At 46.9% G+C, this 19,903-nt stretch overlaps 1 protein-coding gene across 1 annotated transcript in view; it reads left to right on the forward strand.

Moving 5' to 3' along the window:
- Nucleotides 1-19,903, forward strand: part of LOC117164909 (uncharacterized) — a 59,797-nt gene that overhangs the window by 18,355 nt on the left and 21,539 nt on the right. The window contains exons 2-3 of the mRNA XM_033348359.2: nt 7,333-7,642; nt 10,801-11,033. Coding sequence (XP_033204250.2) covers nt 7,333-7,642; nt 10,801-11,033 — 543 coding nt within the window. The remainder of the gene's footprint in view (nt 1-7,332; nt 7,643-10,800; nt 11,034-19,903) is intronic.

The raw sequence follows: 19,903 nt of genomic DNA on the forward strand, positions 1-19,903 counted from the left end.
GTTCCGCGTCCGATCGTTCCGCGACAGGATGAATGGACTGACCCTATTTGGCCCGAGGAACGAGTTCTTTCAATGAAAACCACCTTGTATGAACGGATCCACCTCTCCTCTGACCCTCGTCTCTCGCGACTTGTCTCTTCGTCCGGTACGAGAAACTCAATGCGAGCCAGCAACAAAAATACTACGCTATTCCCTGGCGTTCATTCAGCTCTCTCGTACCTGTATATCGGGATACGTTTTTTCTTCGTGACCTCGGAAATACATCGTGCTGTTCAGTAGCAAACGATCCTTTCAAGCAATTCAGAAGATTTAATAATATTCAACCTCGCAAGAAGCAATAGAGACAGCAGGGACAAAACTCTCTCGAGTACGCCCTCGAACTTGACAAAAACATGTTTCTCACAAGCGATGACGTTCCTTTAGTTCCTCGTATCAATATTATGCAAGCCGCATTGGCTGCTAAGAGCATAGTTTAACGAAGCATTTTGAAAAGATCAAGGCGCGAAGTTGTAACCGTTTCGAACGAACGTGAAAGACAAAATGCTTCCTGGCTGAATAAAGCTTTGCGCGAGACAAAATGGCTCGGAGCTCCACGCCCCGGAATGCGAACGCGTTCAGTTAATTAAACATGGACAAGGCGAATTGTCGATGGTCCTCGGTATCGCCACTTGCACCCGTGCGTTACGTGGCGTGTGTTGACGCGTCATTGAAATACTGCACGGTTCAGTAGCCGCCATTGGCACGATGGCGATCTAGATTAGCTGGATCAGCTCACGGCTCGATCGTTTACTTAGGGCTTAGATCGTTAGATCTGTTCGAACCGTCACGTCGTTTCTATCTAAGGATCGGATTTTCGAAACGATTATCATTGATATGCAAATACTTATGGATGATCGCAGACACGAAAGCAATCGCGTGGCGTTCTTCGATCTGGTAATTTGCAGCGTCCGACACGACCATTGTCCTCGGAAAGATCTATTCCCCGATACACATGACGGTCCTGCAATAGATTTATCGTAATGGCTGTCAGAGGAGCACGGAAAAATAAATTTCCAAGCATTTATTTATCTTGAAGACTTTCTAAGGAGTGTCGACGGCTGGATACCGCGTTCTGTAAGGCGTGAATACGAGATGATGTCATACAGGCGTTGCACCTTCTCCCTATTAACGGTCAGCAACTGTGCGTCGGAGAACTTCCAGATGATCTCATTGGTTAGCGCAAATGAACGATGTCAAAGGGCACGCTACTTGATTCATTCGTTCGATCTGTTCCCCGCCGAGGATGCTTGAACTTTCAGCCTCGGCGGTTTTCCATTTTCATTGTTCCTATTATCCGCGTTAATCGCGAGAGCGATCGCAGAAGCACGAAAGAGATAGACCGAAGGAGAAGCCGCGGTCGGAGACCCCGTGGAATTTGGCATCCCGGTTCCGTCTCCGAGATCTATGAGCGTATTTCGTCAGCTCTGGGACGTTGACCGAACCCTTCGTGGTACACCGAATACGTCTTTGTCAAGAAAGGTCTCTCGAAATATTTCCAAGAGCAACAAGTTCCCTAATAACGCAAAACATTTCCAGTCAAAGGGTGGAGTTTATTTTGGAATCCGGACCTGGGAACTGTAGATCGCCGACTAAACTGCCAGTGACAATCGTTTATACGACGTTTACATGCAATGTAAATGAATATTACGTACGATGCTAATCTCGTTTCAACGATTAATCGATGCGAAACATTTGCAGGAGACAGTCGAACGTGAAAGACGAAGATCACGGAACGAACGATCGAAAGTGGTTCGGGTTGATCGGTTACGTGCACTCGCTAGTTGGTTCGCGGGTTGGTCACACGAATCGCCCGTAAAGGAGAAGAAAGAGCGAAAAGGAGAGAAAGAGAAATGGAGAACGGGTAGACATCGATCATAAATTATCTATGAATCGCGCGGTTGCGAGCCTGTGACTAACGCTCGAATCGACCGATTGCCGTGGAGAGCTGCAAACCATCCTTTCTGATTCATCTTTTGCAATTAAAATTCCGCGTACCGTCGCCTCGTGGCACGCAGAATGAAAGAAAAAATATGTCCTGGCTGCTAGGAAGCGGCTGATGGAAAAAAGCCGTTTGACAAGCACATCCGGCGAGAGGCACGTACACGAAGAATCGAGTTTCACGCGACGAAACCGATGCATCGCCATTATACATTCGACGCGTCCTACTAATTTCACAGTTGTCGCGCGGAACGCATCGCTCGGACAGCTGTGCAAAATGCCGCACCAGGCCAGTGCCTGATAAATTTCATAATCGTGTCGATCGTCGCTCGAACGAATCGAGACGCCCAAACCGAAGCGAGCGAAGCAATCGATCGACTTCGAAAATATTGTTTTCACGGAGATATTCAAATAGGTCGTGGCAAGAAGGTTGCGTTCGGGGGACGTGTTTCCGTTCGAATATCGCCATTTGAATATCAAATTCTAAATGGTGGAACAATTGTCGGTAACGCGCCGAGTCACCGCGTTACGTCATGAATTTTTTTCCTCGTCGTTGATCGTGCCTAATTTTCATCTTCAGGGTCATGCTTCAACATCGAGAGATAAGCTAACGCGCGACCATCTTCTCCCCGCGCTAATTGGAACGCAACCAGACGTCGCTCGTATAATCTTCCCATTCTGGAGCACGTGCGTCGCTTGTCAACTAAATCATAACCAAATGTTTGTGTTGCGATCACTGCCGAAAATTGTTCGTGCCAAAAGAGTGGTATTTCCGTCGATCGATCGTCGAAGATATCGCTGGTCGCTTTTGCCAAGTAAAACCGTGAAGAAACGACTGTTCAAAGTTTGATCTCAAGACGCATCTTTTTGCAAGACCACCAGCCGCATCGCGAGCGCTTTCACGTGTTTGGAACCAAGCCAAAATTTTGCTTTAGTAAGAACTCGGATTTTTGTTGACGCGCTCGGTAAAAATATTCAAGGAGTTTTCGAACACAGTTGAACGTTTCCGTTCCGATCTGTCGGCTGTTATCATAATTAATGCGCGCGAAATAAAATTACCAAGAAAGAACGTCCAAATATTTGTCGGGGGATTTGAAAGCAGTTAAAGAACACGTCACAACCAAACAGTATTTCGATGGTATGGAAACGACCGTTCGTTACGGATACCCAGAACATCGATAAATCACTTGTCCCGAGTACGATAAGACAGCTTGTAGAGGCTGCGATGAATACCGATCTAGTCGTGATAACGACGCTCGTCGACTCGCCGACAAAAATGTTCCACTAATGATTCCACTATGACGGGCTATTAGACATATGACGCGCGGAATGAGGAACAATCAGTCGTTTGATCTTTCGTTGCCTATTACAAATCGATTATCGTTAACAAGCAACGATAATATCGACGATTAATAAGATCTGGTAACATATTCGGAAATAATTGTGAACGCTTCGTCGTGCGAGGAAACTGAGAAAACCTTAAAACATTGATTCTCTAGTTCAATAGACGGTTTACGCCCATTTGGTGGTTCGATAACGCGTTCGCACGGACTATTCCAACTGCTGCGAGTATCATCCGACAATTAAGGTGCCCATTGGTGTCTCGAGCAATTGTCATTCATATCGATTAGTTGCAATGGGCGCGAATCCATTCCTAGAAGTTACGGCAACGCATTATCAATGACGATCGTAGTCGGTTTATGGTCTCCCATGTTCAATGCCAACGACTCGCGGTGGCAGACAGCCTGGCAGCCAGGCGATCCCTTTCTTGGAACGATGAACCTGCGATTTGTATGAGGATCACACACCGAGTTGCCCGTGCCTTCGCATCCACCGCTTTGGTACCTTTCTACATTTTTTCCTGCTATTTTTCTCTCTTTCTTTCTCCATTTCTCTCTATCCGTCTCTTCGTAGTTAAAAATACCGCCGGAAAGACTGACGGGAAGGTTCGCTCGGCTTTACGCTCGTTACTACGAAAATCGATCTGCGAATATTATTTCCACCGGCGCGGCGTGGCGGATGCGTTAAAAAACTTTATTAACGACTGGTCTGCTGGCCGTCCTTGGTTCGCCCCAGGTTCCAATTTCGATTAACCATTGACGTCAACCTCGGATATAAATCGAGACATCTTTGCCAAGAGTGATTCGATATCGGGCGTAAACGGTCGGTAAAAGACGACATCTTGGCAAAAGCGAATATCAAGCAAAATTAGAATGGCCGTTGATGGATAAAGGCAGACTTCCTGTTCGTTTTTGCAAGAACACCGGCCCTCGTGAACGACGCTCTTACCACAAAAATATGTAACCGAGATTTCCATAATGTAAATGACTGGCTTCTTCCATTAATTACGGCAGCTCTAAGCGGACCCACCAGACTAGGATTATTGGGTGGTCCAGCGGTGGTACGATGCCTGGACCCGATATTTAATAACAGGAGGTGCAGCCGTACCGCAGCAATGGTTCTTAACGTTTGCCGTGCCGCGTAAGCTACGTTTAAGGGCGTTTAAAATATTTCTTTTCTCTCTCGTTTACACCTCGAAGACCTTTTGCTCCGAGCCAATTTGTAACCGCATTTACTGTTCGGCAAGCAATACAAATTGCGTTGTTCCGTTGTTCGAAACCGAGCTCTTTACTGCCAACATAGTCGGTTGTGCGATCTTCGCAGGATAAATACGCTCTATGGCATTGTAAATTTTTCAGTAGACACTTACGCGTGTTTCCGGTGGCCGTTGCACAACTCTCCTTCGAACAAGTAACGGGTAGCGCCGATACTAATAACCATACGACACCGGTCGATTCGTTTTACGTGCCCTCCGCTTCACCCACGAAACGCGAACAAATCGAACAGCTCTCGTGGACACCGGAGATCGAATCTTGTACTCGCGCGATGTAATCGTCTGCGCTGTTTTTCTGAAAGTCGTGCCAACACACCGTGATCTTTTTATAAGGGATACACGCGACTAATATTTTATAGCGGCGCGAAGACAATGCACGATAATGCACTTAACGACTGTGCTCGTTCCTGTAGCCAGCTGGCGTGCATATAAACCAACTTGATCTCTCTTCGTGATCTCTGCACCGTTTCCATCGGCCCGAAAGAATTTTCCATTAAATCGGTCGTTTGCCCGTCGTGAACGTTTCGATCGCGATGTTCGCCCGCGTAAATCAATCGTCGGAATTTTAGAAGCCGACTAACGATAAATCGTCGAAAACGTACACGCGATACGCGCGTAGATCGTCGGTTCCGTAACTCGTAATCGATTAATCATCGGCGGGCCCCTTGAGAAATGGCATTCGTTTGAAAGAAAAACGCGTATGGTCTAGTTTATAATGGTAAAACGGGACGGTGTTATCGGCGTTGGCAACGCGTTGCCAACTGTTTCGACGATGAGTGGCGAAATCCTGTAGCGCAGCTAACCGGTTAATACGGAATAAACAGCGTATCGACAGCCTCGGAATTTTTATCGTGAATTTTCACGATCTGTGACTCGCGACGATGGTCGTGCGAAGATCAGGACCCGCTTGCGCATTCGGTGACCCTTGACACTCGGCCACGACGCGCCATCGTAAAACGCGGACGTTCAATTCTCCGAAATTGATTCTCCTTTTTACCGTCGTTTATCGCTACCGCTCACCATTGAATTTAATTATTATTCTCCGACACCAACTGATATCTAATCGCAGGCGCACGCGATAGTACTCGCATTTACTCATCTGTGTACATAACAAAGTTCGACGAGAAGAGAAAACCGCGGACACCGTCGAACACGAAAAACTTTTCGATTTATAGATCTTGAAAGGTTTCGCGGGAACCGGTGGGCGAGAGATAGAAAAGCGAAATTCAGAAAGCGCGATGTCGATGGACTTTAAATTTGGCCCAAAGCCGACCTCTTTCCGACCCTGAATCCTTTGAAATCGTTAACGATAGTGCATCGACCGAATTTATTAGCGACCTAATCCGCTTCTTGCGATACGAGATCAAAGAGAAGGGAAGACTCGTATATTTAATCTTGTTCATACGGCAAGGGAGCTTTGAGATGCTTGCGAACAAAATATCGTTATACCGATCGAAGCGGCCAAGGTTTTTTCCCAACGTAAATGGATTTCTTTCATAAAGTAACGTTCGACGATGAGAAACGCACAACCAAGAGAGATCGTACGCGAATAAATGTCGCGACGCGAACAGACAGGAGTCGCGTTTGTAATTGCGATAACAACGTCATTATTCACCGTTTCGAAACGAGCTGCCCGAGGAAATCAATCTTTTCTCATCGTTCGTAAAACATTCTTTAAAGTGAATTACGCGTGTATCCGCACTACTAGCAGATACACACGATCAAAGGAACGCGACGATAACCATTGTTGCATAACGAACGATACATCGGTTTTCGAGTAATTGGACACATTGTGAGCACGTTGGGTGTCGGACAAGTTAATTCCAGCCGCCTTTTGTCCGGTTACTGATAAATTATTTCGATTTTTAGTCCCGCGACCTCCAGCCACCGCTATCAGATCGAACCCGCTCGCCAAGGGATAAGTGAAAACAGACGGTCGTTTCTTTGCCTCGGGACCGTTTCTATTCAATTACCCGTTACCTCTACACGTAGTAGAGATTTAAAGGACAATGTCCGATACGGTAGGAACGATAATAGGATAACAACGTAGGACGGGTTCGAGATTCGGGCGTGAAATTTCGCGTAACTCGGGTTTAATCGTGGAAAAAAGTCTCGCGAAGATCTGGTATATCGACGGGATGCGTGTTTTTGTTGCAGCGTAATCGGTGCCGGAGCTGGCGGCACGGCCCTAAAAAAGCGCGTTTGAATGGGATCTCGAGTGTGGCATAAAACGAAAGGCACGCGAAAAAGAAACGGCAGACTACCACGAGTTTCGAGTGTTCATCGACGAGAGGCTCGCAGCTCGCAGCTGGCAGCCACGCGAAGTGTCGACGGTAAACCAAGCATCCACGGAGAAATTCTGCCCGGATTGTACGTGCACACGCGCGCGATCGCGGGGATTGTTTCTATTAAGCGGCTCGAGATCAAAGCTTCCAGATGTTGCAAACTGCGATTAAGTAGACCTCTGTTCTCCTTCCGGACAGTTTTCGTTCGTGCGGCGAATGGCGCGTCGCGATGAGATGCAAATTCGCTTATTAACCTTATCGCCGGGCAAAAATCTCGCGGACCAGCTGCAGGGGAGTGTTGGCCCACCCACGATTCAGAAAACGATCACGAAACTGCGATTAATTTTTTTGGATTTCTTCACCGCTAGCACGAGCTATCGCGCCAGCGAATCTTAGATATTATTTCATCCCGAATATTTCAGCTAAAAATTCATCAAGATTTCTTTCTTCGTTCAGGACTACGCCGAGGACGAGGACGAAGACGAAACTCCGGCCACGACCACCTCGTCAACGACGACCACCACCACCACGACCACCACGACTACCACTACCACTACACCAAAGCCTGTGGTTACCCAGAATTACGATTACCGGGATCCGAGAACGTATGAGGGTGGGACAGGGGCGCAGTACAACGGCTACCAATCGAAAAGTGACTACCCGTCGATGTCGGCGCACAGCGTTCACAAGTGGCAGTCTCTGGGTACTCGAGAGAGCGTCAAAGAAACCAGAAGCAACATGCAGCAATACAATAAGAATGGGAAGAGTAAGTTGGCTTCGATCTATGCGACGTACATGCTTCGATGGCTGAATGGAAAAAAAAGACATACAGAGAATTCTGATCGCGTAGAGAAAAACCTTGTCTCGACAGCCGTGCCGTAATCGAAATTCCATCCTGTCGATTTATGCAAATATTTGCAGGGCGCCCTCCAAACTGCACCTGTCTGCTCTCTTTCTCTTATAGCTGTATCGTTATTAATCGTTATTAAATCGACGATGGTGGTCTCGTAGCTATATATCTTGTCAACACGATACTTCAACCTCGCTACCAATTATTTCTCCAACATAAATATCAGACAAAAAGCGAATGACTTTCTCGTTAATTACGGCCGACGACTAAAAATTAATAAATACAGTGCGATGTACAGGAAACGTACGTAAATATCGTCATCGTCGAATAAACCGAGACGACAAGACCAATCTTTTTGCATCGCGTATTTACCTTCCGCGCGCTTATTAGAAACTTTACGTTTTCGTTTGTTCTCTTAAAGACGGTTTAGCTTCTCGAGCAATCTTTTGCAAGTGGCCCTTCCTTCTCGATCGACGGTTTCTATCACGCGAAGCAACGCTCGATCGTAACGGCAACCTATCAATATGCAAATTAATGATGACGACTGCGCCGTAACCACCGTGATTGCAGCAACTTCAACCGCCCTTCGTTCGGGTTCTCTGGCGTATTACACGGGTTGTATACTCCCCCCCTGACCCCTCTGCTATTACCTGTTAATTCATATCGAGCCGCTCGAATCAATTTACCGCGCTTCAGACACGCCGTCTACCAATGCTTGCTCGATCCTCATTGTTGCTCGTTCTCGGTAAGTTCTGTTGCAGGGCAGCATCGCATTGCGAATTAAATGTAACTTTTTGCAACGATCGTATTCGCCGCGACAAATCAAGGCCACGATAATTCGGACTAAGACAACCTCGTTTGAAACGGAGCGGTCGCGCGAAAGAGAATCAATCTGGCTGGCGGAAAAATCAAGGACAATCAGATCTAATCCCTTTCTCTTATAATACATTCCAGAATACGTTTGAATACAGGATGTTCGACGAGCGAGCATACTTTAGCTTCCCTGACGGTCGTGCCTCTATTGTAAACGCGCCGATATAATCTCGTGTCAGTGCAGCCGTGGCGAGAATAACGCCTACGTTCGAAATTAGCATAAAGCCAGATCGCCGACGAAGATTAAACCAAAGAAAATAATCTCCGCCAGGAGACATTTCCGAAACTTCTCCCTCGAGTCGTTTTATTTACACTTCCGCGCCACGCGTCGTCATTCCGCTCGTACGTATGCATATCGCTCGCGACGAATATCATTATGTTTGTATTACTAGTTGCAATTTTCCTGCTCTTTCCTCTCCAGTCAAATTGCCAATTTCGTTTTCCCTCGCTGCCTTTGTCGCTGTTCGCAATTTCTCTTCCGATATCCTTAGCTTGCTCTTTACAGCTAAGATTCCCTGCAAGTAATTTCCACAAAGCTATGGTAGCAACAATTTTGGAGAAAGCGGTCATTAGACGACACTGACCGCAAGATGGATACCATCCGCGATACATGCTCGGTCAAGATGGGACAGGGCGCAGACGAGATCCCTCGGCTATCGTAGGAAGTCGTGCGGCAGAAATTAAGTAGGACCTTTCGTGAAATATACCGACAGCAACCTATCTTTTTTCGTGAACTCCGATGAGCGATGTTTAACCTCGAAGAACACCCGTTATTATCGGTCGGGTGGTTCTTCGTAATTTTAATCCTCGGTTTACTACTTTTTGATACGATACATACGTAGATATGACACAGCAGTTATTATCAATTTCAAGAAATAATCATCGCGTTTAATAATCGGTACTAATCGTTACAGATGTTGCATTCCTCGGTCTGTCTAACACGAAGAAAGAATGTTGAATAAGTATAGCTGGCAGTAAAGATACAGCGAAATGACGAGAAAGATGCGCAATGTCCTTGATGTCTATCGATGTTACTGTCTGATGGCGTAACTCAAGACCTCACGACATCTCAAAGGACTACCGTAATCGTTTCGTCATCGTTCCCTCGTTGTCTTGAATCAGCCTCTTTTCTTTCGCGGTTCTCACACCGCGACAACACGATTTCATCGGCCGAAACAAACCAGGCAACTGGAGGACGCGGTTCCTCGAATAAACGAACGGCGCTCTCTCGTTAAGAGATCGAGAGCTGCTTCTTCGAAGCGCGGCTTGGAGTGCTCGTAATTTCGCGAACCGCATAACCCTGGTTTTATATCCGCGCGTGGCTCAGAGGCATCGTTCTTAGTCACAGTCATCCAAAGACCGACGTTTGTACGTCATTCGTGGATACGATCGTTGACAAACGATAGTTTAACGAACGTCGAGTGGAATTCCCGATCATCTCCGGGTTCACCGATCAGCCGCAATAGTTTTCGATTATACACAACGGTTCCGCGATGTCTCGCTGGAATCGAGTTGCTCCGAACTTGGCCCGATTAACCCCATCGACGAGATCCGGCGAGTCTGGCTCCCGGGCAGACCATAAACCTCCAATTTACAATCGTCGAGACGCCGTCGAGAAAACTTTGTTACGACGTTTTGCTAAAAATACTCCGCTTTGTCGTGACCAGACTCATGAATCTCGTGCCCCACGGATACGTAACCGCGACACCGAGTGCATAGCCGTCAGTGCAGGCGTTGCAGCAACACTGTCTTTATTTATGCGGCGATTAGCGCGCGTTTATATCTTAATATCGAGGCACGATCGTAGGAACGCGCCTTAACCTCCGCGGATTCTTCCTGGCACCTCGAGTCGCGGCTGTTTGAACTAGGATTTATTGATTTCTAGGTACAATGTAGTTTCTCCCGTAGTCGTCCATACAAATTGCAGCGAGCGATAGCTGCGGCATAATTATCGACGCTCCGTGAAACGCGTAGAAAGCGATTAGGTATCTGCGCGCTGAATCAATAGAAAGCTCGCATGACTTATGTCACCTGCCTTACAGATTCGTTTTGAAATGCCGAGGCGAGCTGTCACGCGACATCTCGCGCGTCTAGCGCGTCTACCAAGAGAATAGAAGGCAATTTCTTTTTCAAGGCTAAGCTTTCCTCGATTTGTCTTGGCAAGCAAGGTCGGTATAGCGAATTGACGAACTGTGTTTCAGCGGCGGAAATCCGAGAGGCTCTTCAACACGCGATGAAGGTATCGCGAGAGGGCAGCTGCCGATGGCCACGACCGAGGGTGATTCCGGTTCGTGACGTTTACCCAAGCCCGTCGACCACCTACATTCCACACTGCGCCATCTTGCACAGGTGCTCAGACGACACCGGATGTTGCAGATCGGAAGCGCTCACCTGCGTGCCTAAGCTCTCGCACCGCGTCGAGCTCTCCTTCTATGTAAGTAAATCTTCCTTTTGTCCCGATACGAATCCCGCGCGACCATTTGCCACGACGACGCGCCATGCAAATTCACGCTGCAGTCGAGTAGAACATGCTTCTCGATCGAACGACAAACTAACCCGCGACCGTAGGCTCGTTACACGATAGATAAATCGAGCGTGAGAGAGGGAGAAACGGATAGAGAGAAAGACAGAGAAAGGCAGATGTAAGTAGATACATTGCACGGCGCAGAACGATGGATGCCACGAAGCAACAAGGAAGACTTTATCACCGAGGAGAAAGTACCATTAATCGTGTAAAGTGTATTACGGAGAATTTATTAGCAAGAAGTCAAAGAGTCGCGGTATTCCGACGTAATTTATAGGGCACACTATCGCCGATATCAAAACGCAAATCGCCAACGATTTGAAACTTTGCCCGACGGAGGCGCGCGAGAGTTTTCTGGCTCATTGCGTACACGACGGTTAATGAACAGCGACGTTATCGGTGAACCGCGAATTCGATGACTAGACAAAACATGCTTATCTAGTATGAACTAAAAAAAAAATTGGTCACGTAAATTTCTCGGCTTTCATGCCTGCCCATTAGTGTCACGGAAAACGGGTATACATAGTCCGTGCGTTCGTTGGAATGTCGGTGGAATTATTTTTCCTTATCTCCGGTTAGCTACGCGACCGCGTACGATCGAGCGTCAGAATTTATCGAGGTGTTCGTTACGCTAGCGTTCCTTGCAACCGCAAACGCCAACAATTCTATTGCAACTATTCGTCAATTTGTATTTCGACGAGCATCGCTAATCGATGCTAAAAGCAGGTCTTCCGGGTCGATGCCTGATTCAATCCACCAAGCACGCGATGCGTTCTCCAATCGATACTACGAACCGCTTATGAGGATCGACGCACCCTTTTAAAATCAGTATGGCCGTAATTGAACGGACGACACGCGTCTCCTCTCACGGTGGTCCATCGCGATGCATCGTGTCGTGCTAATCATGCAACACTATATTTATGCACGAAATTTGATCCCCGACTAAATTATCGGTTATCGGTATTCTCCTACCTGTATATTACGCTGGATTGTCGTCGATGCGCGGGCTTAAGGTCTGCTCGCAATTGCGCGCGCTTGTTCACGCAAACGCGAAACTCGTTTCGACCTTCTGACCGAATCGATCTACCGGATTCGACGAGATACGAAATTCTCTCGCTGGAAATTCGAAATTGCAAAGGAGAAGGTTCGCCGACAAAACAATCGTTTTCCATCCATAAAACTTCATTTTGCGAACCGGTAGTCAGGATTGTGCAATTGATCGCGGATGCAGGTTAGGTTTAAAGGTGCACTTCGTGCAACCCGATACTTTTGTAGCACCGTTTTATCCCGCCATTACAGACAGCTTGATCGATACGCCCCTTTCTCTTCCTCGTTTTCAATCCAGCTTGATATAATCAAATTCCGTATATACGACTGATAGATCGCGCCTCGTGTTGAAATTTTGAAATTTTAGACCAACATGCTGTGCTTCTACGTGTGACCGTTGCATTATGTCGAAGTAATGAACACGTAACTTGAAAATTGTATGCGTATTTACCGTAGATGGTTGGAAAACAGAGATGACTCAGTTCCGTCGACGAGGAATAATCTAGCGACTGGGTCAATTAGGTGCTAACAATGTCTCATCGAACGCGGTTTGTCGCCGATAATATCGCAACCGAGGACGTCTCGCTGATGTTTGCAATAAATTACGCAAAGCTTGAACAAAGAAATACGCATGGAGGTTAACTGCAAATATTTGAACGAGCCGCAAAAATGTAACAGACAAACGGTTATTAAAGACAACAAATCGAGCGTAACGCGTTTGAAAAGCAATCGCTAGGGTTTTTGCGCTCGGTAGAAAGTGTGGTTCGACTCTTTTCGTTCTCAGTCGTTCTCAGTCTATCAAAGTACAAAATCCTAAATTAATAGCGTTATTTCGTGAGTCATTCCGAAGTAAAGCTTCGTGGAATATAGAAAATAGAAAACATTTATATATAAGAATAGAAGACTTTCGAGTCGTTATTACCGAAAGTTTGCAAGCTGAGTGTTTCGCTTGGTTTAAACGAATACGAACGATGCTCGAAAACGGGAGCGTTCCCTAGACGCGAAACAGCGTAGCTATAGATTTTCAGTGACGAGGGCTCGGCAAGTCATTAAACTTCACTAGCGATCTTAATGAATCAATTAATCGTGATAGATCTATCGCATCCCTACTGGACTGCAATCCACGCGTCGTGGATTAGATTGAACTACATTCCTAGGCGATCCAGCGAAACATCTTTCAACCAAGTTATTCGTATCGTTTCTCTGTCGAGTTACTTTCCGTACCAATTCAACGTTCAGGAATCACGTTTTTTATCTTTACTACATTTTTAATATATTTTTTCCTATATTCTGCGATGAGACCGGAAGATTCGAACGAAGAACGGTATGTGCGCGCAGATTGTTAAAACCTGCCGTATGACGTTCTCGAGACTGCATGGCGTTGAAAATAAAAACCATCTCGATATAAATTGCAATAAGCGGGCCATGTAATTGTCAATGCAAAGGTGCAATAACACCGCGGGTATAATTTGCATTTCGCAGCGATTACCATTCGAGCTTCGCCAAGCAACATTAGCATAAGTTCTCGTCGACTATTGTCGGAATCGATGGCGGGCCGTGTAAATACGCGACATCGTATTGTCGGATCCTCACGAATTAACGCTCGATGCTCCGGGGTGGTTCGAATAGTCTCGCTCGTGATATCGTCGCGCTCGAATTTCGTGCTTTACGATCGCACGAACTGCATATTTCTGTCCGCAAAGACGGAACAGATGTCTTGCGAAGACTTGAACTCAGCCACGTCATAAAGGACGTTTCATAAGTCATAATCTTGGAGTGGTTCGCGCGAATCGCGACCGACCACTCTCACACGACTACGGGGATCGTCGACCGTTTAACTCCTCAAGGCGAGAGTCTGCACGGGAAAGAACAGAGAAGCGCTCATCGAGACAAGGAGGAAACAAAAAATCTCTCGATTAGACGTCGAACCGCTAAATAGGATTGGAACGATCGATCGCGTGTTCGTTGGATCGCGAGAGGTATTTCATAAAACGCGAAAACGTTAATTGCACGTCGAAGAACTGCTGTATACTTTCTAAAGCGTACTTTATCTCGGCAGAGATCATTCGATATATCGTTTGGTTGTACACCCACGCGGAAAGTATGGCCAATCAGCGGCAACAACCGATTGTGATAAATGTACAGGGCCAGGGCCACTAGGGATCTCCGCTGGGAGAGAAGCCCATAAATTTAATGAGATACATTGGGTTTTTTTTCGTTGTGTCATGGCTCGATACTGTGCTGTAGAATGCGAGCAATCCTACCCTCGGTCGTAACATTGCTCGCACAATGCTGCTAAACCGTTATATCAATTACGGAGCGAACGCGGCAGTCGTAGACGAGGAAGAAAAACGCAACGAGACGCGACAAAGATCGATCGGGATCGACGAAAGCTGCTTCGGCTACGAATGAGCGGTGTTACGGTCAGCGAAAAAATATGCGAGAGAGTTCGCGAAGTAAAAAACCTTTGCCAAGCTGACAGCTCTTTGCAGCGAGTGCCCGACGAGACGGCGTGCTCCAGTTAACATCTATAATTATCACGAGCAACCCCTTGCGTTGACACCTGCCGAGGAAGACGCGTTTACTCCATCCGTCCGTCGAACCTACGGGTCACGACTTTATCACTGAGCTTGTCCTCCCGCGAATGAGTCAGTTTCACAGCCAGACCGAAATTGGCTAAGTATCAAATTTGCTTCGGACGCGGATGTGCAAGTTCCTTGTTGCTGCCGAGATTCTACATCGTCCATGATGTATGCAGATCCGCAACTAAGTGCGACACGAACCTTAGGGTTTATTAATAGTCAGCCAGCGTGGCTTCCGTGATACCGAAATACGCTGATTTATAATCTCACCCTAGGTCCCGGCTCGTGCCCCCGGAAAAGTAACTGGGTTAACGTCTGTCGATCGTTAAGACCTTCTAAAAACGCCGTGCGTACGGTGCCCATTCGAAAGATGCAGTATATTACAGCCCACGGTGTTCCACGAATTACCATCAAATCCTAGATGAAACAAGAGACGCGAACATCACGAACCCGTAGGTACCAACGGCATCCTATCGTCGATGTTTCTCCGAAACGTTTCGAATTTCACTTTATGCCAAGTTTTCTCGCTTGCCAGGTACTGTTATAGCAGATCCAGCGCCATACTATCACCCATCTTCGTCGGTAGCCTGCGACGATTTACGATCCTACCGATTAAACGCGATCGTTTGATCGGGTAAACGCTACGGGCGATGCATCGCGCAACCGTATCGTGTATTTCCAACGCGACGATTATTTCCAACACGACCGGATATGCATTACCGTACCACTTTTCGATACGGCTCAGTCACCTCGTTCCCTTGCATTTGCATCAACGGCGATTGCGATTTTTACGCAGAAACTGGCGACTCGAAGCGAGGATAACGCACCGGTGTTTGTCTCGGTTGATGTATGACGGAATCGTCGTAGCTGGTGAGGGAAGGTCGTCGATTTTCTAATTCGATTTCTCCGCGAATCACATCGCAATCCCGAGAGAAAATATCGCGTGTCTCTTGTTTATTCGATTCTGCGATGACTAATGCCTTGCATCAGTTTGCACGAGAAAATCATTCGAAACCGCGACGAAATCGAAGGAAAGATCTATGGCGTTGTTTCGATGAGAAGTTCAACATAATTCGTTACTTCTTATCCAATACAAGTGTAAGATGTGTATAGTCGACAAATATAGAAACGACATTGAAGGAAAGTTGGAAAACGTCGTTAACTCTTTGCGATTTATTTGACTTCGCTTTAGTCTCTTTCCCTCATATTTTCAGTTGGTTTATTTGTACTACCGCTTAAATTGTTTACCTTACGTTTTCGTATAATTGCTTTTCCATTTGTTTAGTTATGTTCGAGTTTACACGAAACTTGTAGAATTCTCTAAAACCGTGCGACTAGAAACCTGCTCGTACTATCTCCACGTGCTATCATCGATGGTGCACAGGACATGGAATGCGTTAACAAAGTCCCCCGATAATTCAAAGTAAAACCATACAGGTACGAGCAGTTACGAGGTTCTTCAAAGTGTCTAGGGTGACCAGAATCGTTTCTATCGGGTCACTATTTATGTTCTAGTGCCATTAGTTATCGCGAAAGCTTTAAAGCCGCTGCCATAGTCTCGGGTCGTAATTCGGGGCGGCGGCTGTGGCACAGGCCTTTCTCCCTTAAGATACTAGAGTGGCGATATTCACCGTCGAGTAATCGGCCATAAAACGTTTCGACAAATTTTTGCCTCGCAATACATAGGAACGGGCGTGAACGAAAGACGCAACGACGTCGCGATAATTGCACGCTCGGCGAAATCGTTAACCGCGAAACGGAATCGCAGTTAACCATTTCGGTTGGGCAAAGTAGCGAACGATCGAAGAAAATTTGACAAAGCGAAATTTGAGTAGCTGTGTCGCTGGGCTCGAAGCCGGCTACTATAACGGCCAATGGATGCCCTCCACGAAAACGAATTACCTTGCTGGATATTGTTTTAGTCAATCTCGAAACAACGATGGCAAACCTGCTTTCGCTCTTGGCGTTTGGTCAGCCGTCGGAAATGCACGTGGAGGCGAATAAAAGCTGGACGAGTGCGATGAGCGAGATGGAAACGCTGCGAGCGTTAAAACGAAAACGAATTTCTTTCCATGGAAATCTGCGTGAAGGCGCAACTCAGTAAAATGGACTTTCGTCTCCCTGAGCAAGATACGAGAAAGGATATACAGCTATTAACCCTCGGAGAACTTGTTTCCGAGACGAGAGAAGACCAAGATTCAACGAAATGCGTAGGAGATGCCAATCGGAAGGGCTGAGACTAGTTATCATTTTTAATGGTTCCCCGGAGTTGCCAGGCTGCTCGCTACCAGAATCAACGGCCACCTCGTTGTTTCTGGGTAAAAGGGGACCCCACGCAAGATTAACGATGCCTGTCCGACGTCGTGAATGGAGACTCGCATCGCCACAGACATGCCCGTCATTTTAATGGGACGCCGACGTGGCTCTTATTTCGGAATTACACCTGACCTGACGGAACCGAGTTCCTGACAGGTGGCAGCGAAGAAATGCCGTCCCATCGGACCTCCTTATCGCCTCCTTAAGCCTCTTACGCGAGTGTCCTGGGTTAAACCGTTTAAACCACGGGAAATAAACGACGTCTCGACGCATGTCGCGCGGGTAATCGGTGTTTCGTTCGGTCCACACCGACTGTCCGATAATTTCCGTGTTTGTACAACAGGAAAGAAAGAGACTAGAAGAATCGCTCGTTATCGTCGATACTTTAACTCGGAAGATTTAAACCAAGATTCAATAGCAACCGAACTCGTATAGCATCGGTTGCATTTGCCACGAAAAAGAAAACAGATGGAAGATGCTACGAACAGTAAAATACTCGTTAAAAATCAATCGTAGGGCCAAGCTGACAAAAGGGAGGATCGCAGTCACGACTTCCTTTTCCGCTGGTCCGTGGAGACTCGCCTACTCGCGCTGACCCCATGGGGTCAGCTGTCAGCTATCGATAGTCCCGCCTCGTACACACCAGACATACCCTCACATGCTAAGCACCGTGTTATTTCTATTTTTGTTCGAATGTCGGTAGATACGAGTGCGATGCATCGTAGTCCCGGTGTTCGGTGCGTGCTCGTTCACGACCACGTACATTCTCGCGGAGAACGTTTACCGCATCATCGTCGATCCCACATTTCACAAACGAGTCCGATGGCTTCGCTCCAATCAGATACGCTCCTTTTACGCCAGTCAATGAAATTTCCCGTTTACGATCTACCTTTGACAACTTTCAATCAATGATACTCGGTGCGTTAATTCGATAATCGACCGGCAAGCGAGAACGTTCGACGTTGCTCGAAACGAATATCCCAGTTAAACCGATAAATAATTCCCGATGATCGGGTAGCGTAAAACGGTGTCTCGACTGTTTTGTAATCCATTGTCTCGACGCGTGGAAAATGGCGCGACATGTTCGATGATAGTCCCAGGTAACATACGAGTTTAGTTAGGCTTACCGCTTCTGCTGGAGAGCCTCAGACGATCTCGTCAGAGTGTTGTCGCTCGGAAGGCTGGAGAAGTTGATAATTAACGACGGTCGAATTCGACACCGTGTATACGTATAATAGTCGTTGGGAACGGCGCGGGTCGATCGCGGGTGCGTATTATCGAGAGAAGGCTACTAGTTGCAAGAAAAGGCGGTAACAGGATGCTGCTCGGTAAGTCACACGACCGGATAAGATTACATCTTTTGAACTGTTCGAGAAACGTGATTTACAGGGCATAGTTTAGAAATAAATCTCCTGCGGGCAGATTCGTTTGTTCTTCGTTCGTTGGAAGTTATATAATATTACACGCTATTACAGCCATCGAGTTAATAAGCGTTTGGTAGCGATCGCGTGAAACTTCAAGCGACAACCGGTCAGCAGGAGTTGCCGGTTGTTTTCTACGTTCAAGTCGCGCGCGCGCACACCATCCTGCGCCGTCTTTCCCTTTTTTTCTTCGCGCTACCTTTCGTAATAGACACTCGTGCCAAGCAAATTAGCATAAGACCGCTGGGCGATGCAATTTATTTGCAGCTAGTGCCACGTCCGCTACATCGTCGGCCAATCGCCGTTTCTCGAATAAAGAATCGCAAAATCCGCTATCTTACGCGTTTCTTTCTTTACCTGTCGATCGATCTCTTTTTCGCTCGGAAATAGAATGAATTTTTGCCGGACGTTCCAGAGGATTGAAAGACAGTTTTCCTGCAGTTTCCGTTAGGAAACTTTACGAGTAATATCTCACGGCGAGCGAAAGCGTGCTTCTGTCTGACGTTTATCTCCTACGAGATCCTCCTGTGAATCCGATGCAAAAAGTAATTAGATACTCGTATCGCGGGATGTAAAGTACTCGCAGAGAGAAAATTTTAATACCGCCTAAGCACAAAGAGACTAGCGAACGATTCCCGTGCATTCTCCTCCGAGCTAATGTCGATTAACGCAAACGCCGATAAAACGGACGATCGTAAAGACGCTTCGTCATTGGACAGAAAAACGACGACGCGATCTCGATTAATCTCTCTAGTGAAACGAAAGAAGAAACTCCTATCTCGGCGAGTCGCGATAGCTTATCGTCAAAGTTCAAAAAACCGCCTCGGTAGGCACCTTCAACTTTTACGTTGCACTTACCGACGTCGTGGCATCTGCATCAGCTAGGTGTCTCGTTATCAAACCTTGAGAAAAACCGGCTGATTGTCTCTTGTAATCTTTCCGCGTACATCCCGTCTTGGACATCCGACTGCTAGCTCGACCACCTGCACAGATTGAACATCCACTGTAGGTACTCGTGTAGCTCGTAATTTATACCGTCACATCCTTGCCACGCAGTGGTTCTCAATATCGTTCGCTCCCAAATGGGAACTCGCGGAAACCATATTAATCCTGCGTAGTCCTGCTCTTTCGCGGACGAACAGAGCCACGAGTCGCGCAATAGGGCAAATAGTTGAATCGCGAACAACGACAATCGTGGATCAACTGCGTTCGAGTAGAAATTCTTGTAGGGAACGTGTGCAAATTTATCGAGGTTACGTTACCACCGGAACGACTTTGTACGCGAGCAACGTTTTATGAATAAACCATAATGAATGCGTTTCTATGACCAGCAGACGGGACGAGAAACATGAAATACATGCACGAAACGACTATTCCTTCTTAACCCTGTTCCTCGGTTGAATTCCATGACTTA

The sequence above is a fragment of the Bombus vancouverensis genome, chromosome 8 (genome assembly GCF_051014615.1).
Source record: "Bombus vancouverensis nearcticus chromosome 8, iyBomVanc1_principal, whole genome shotgun sequence".
NCBI lineage: Eukaryota > Metazoa > Arthropoda > Insecta > Hymenoptera > Apidae > Bombus > Bombus vancouverensis.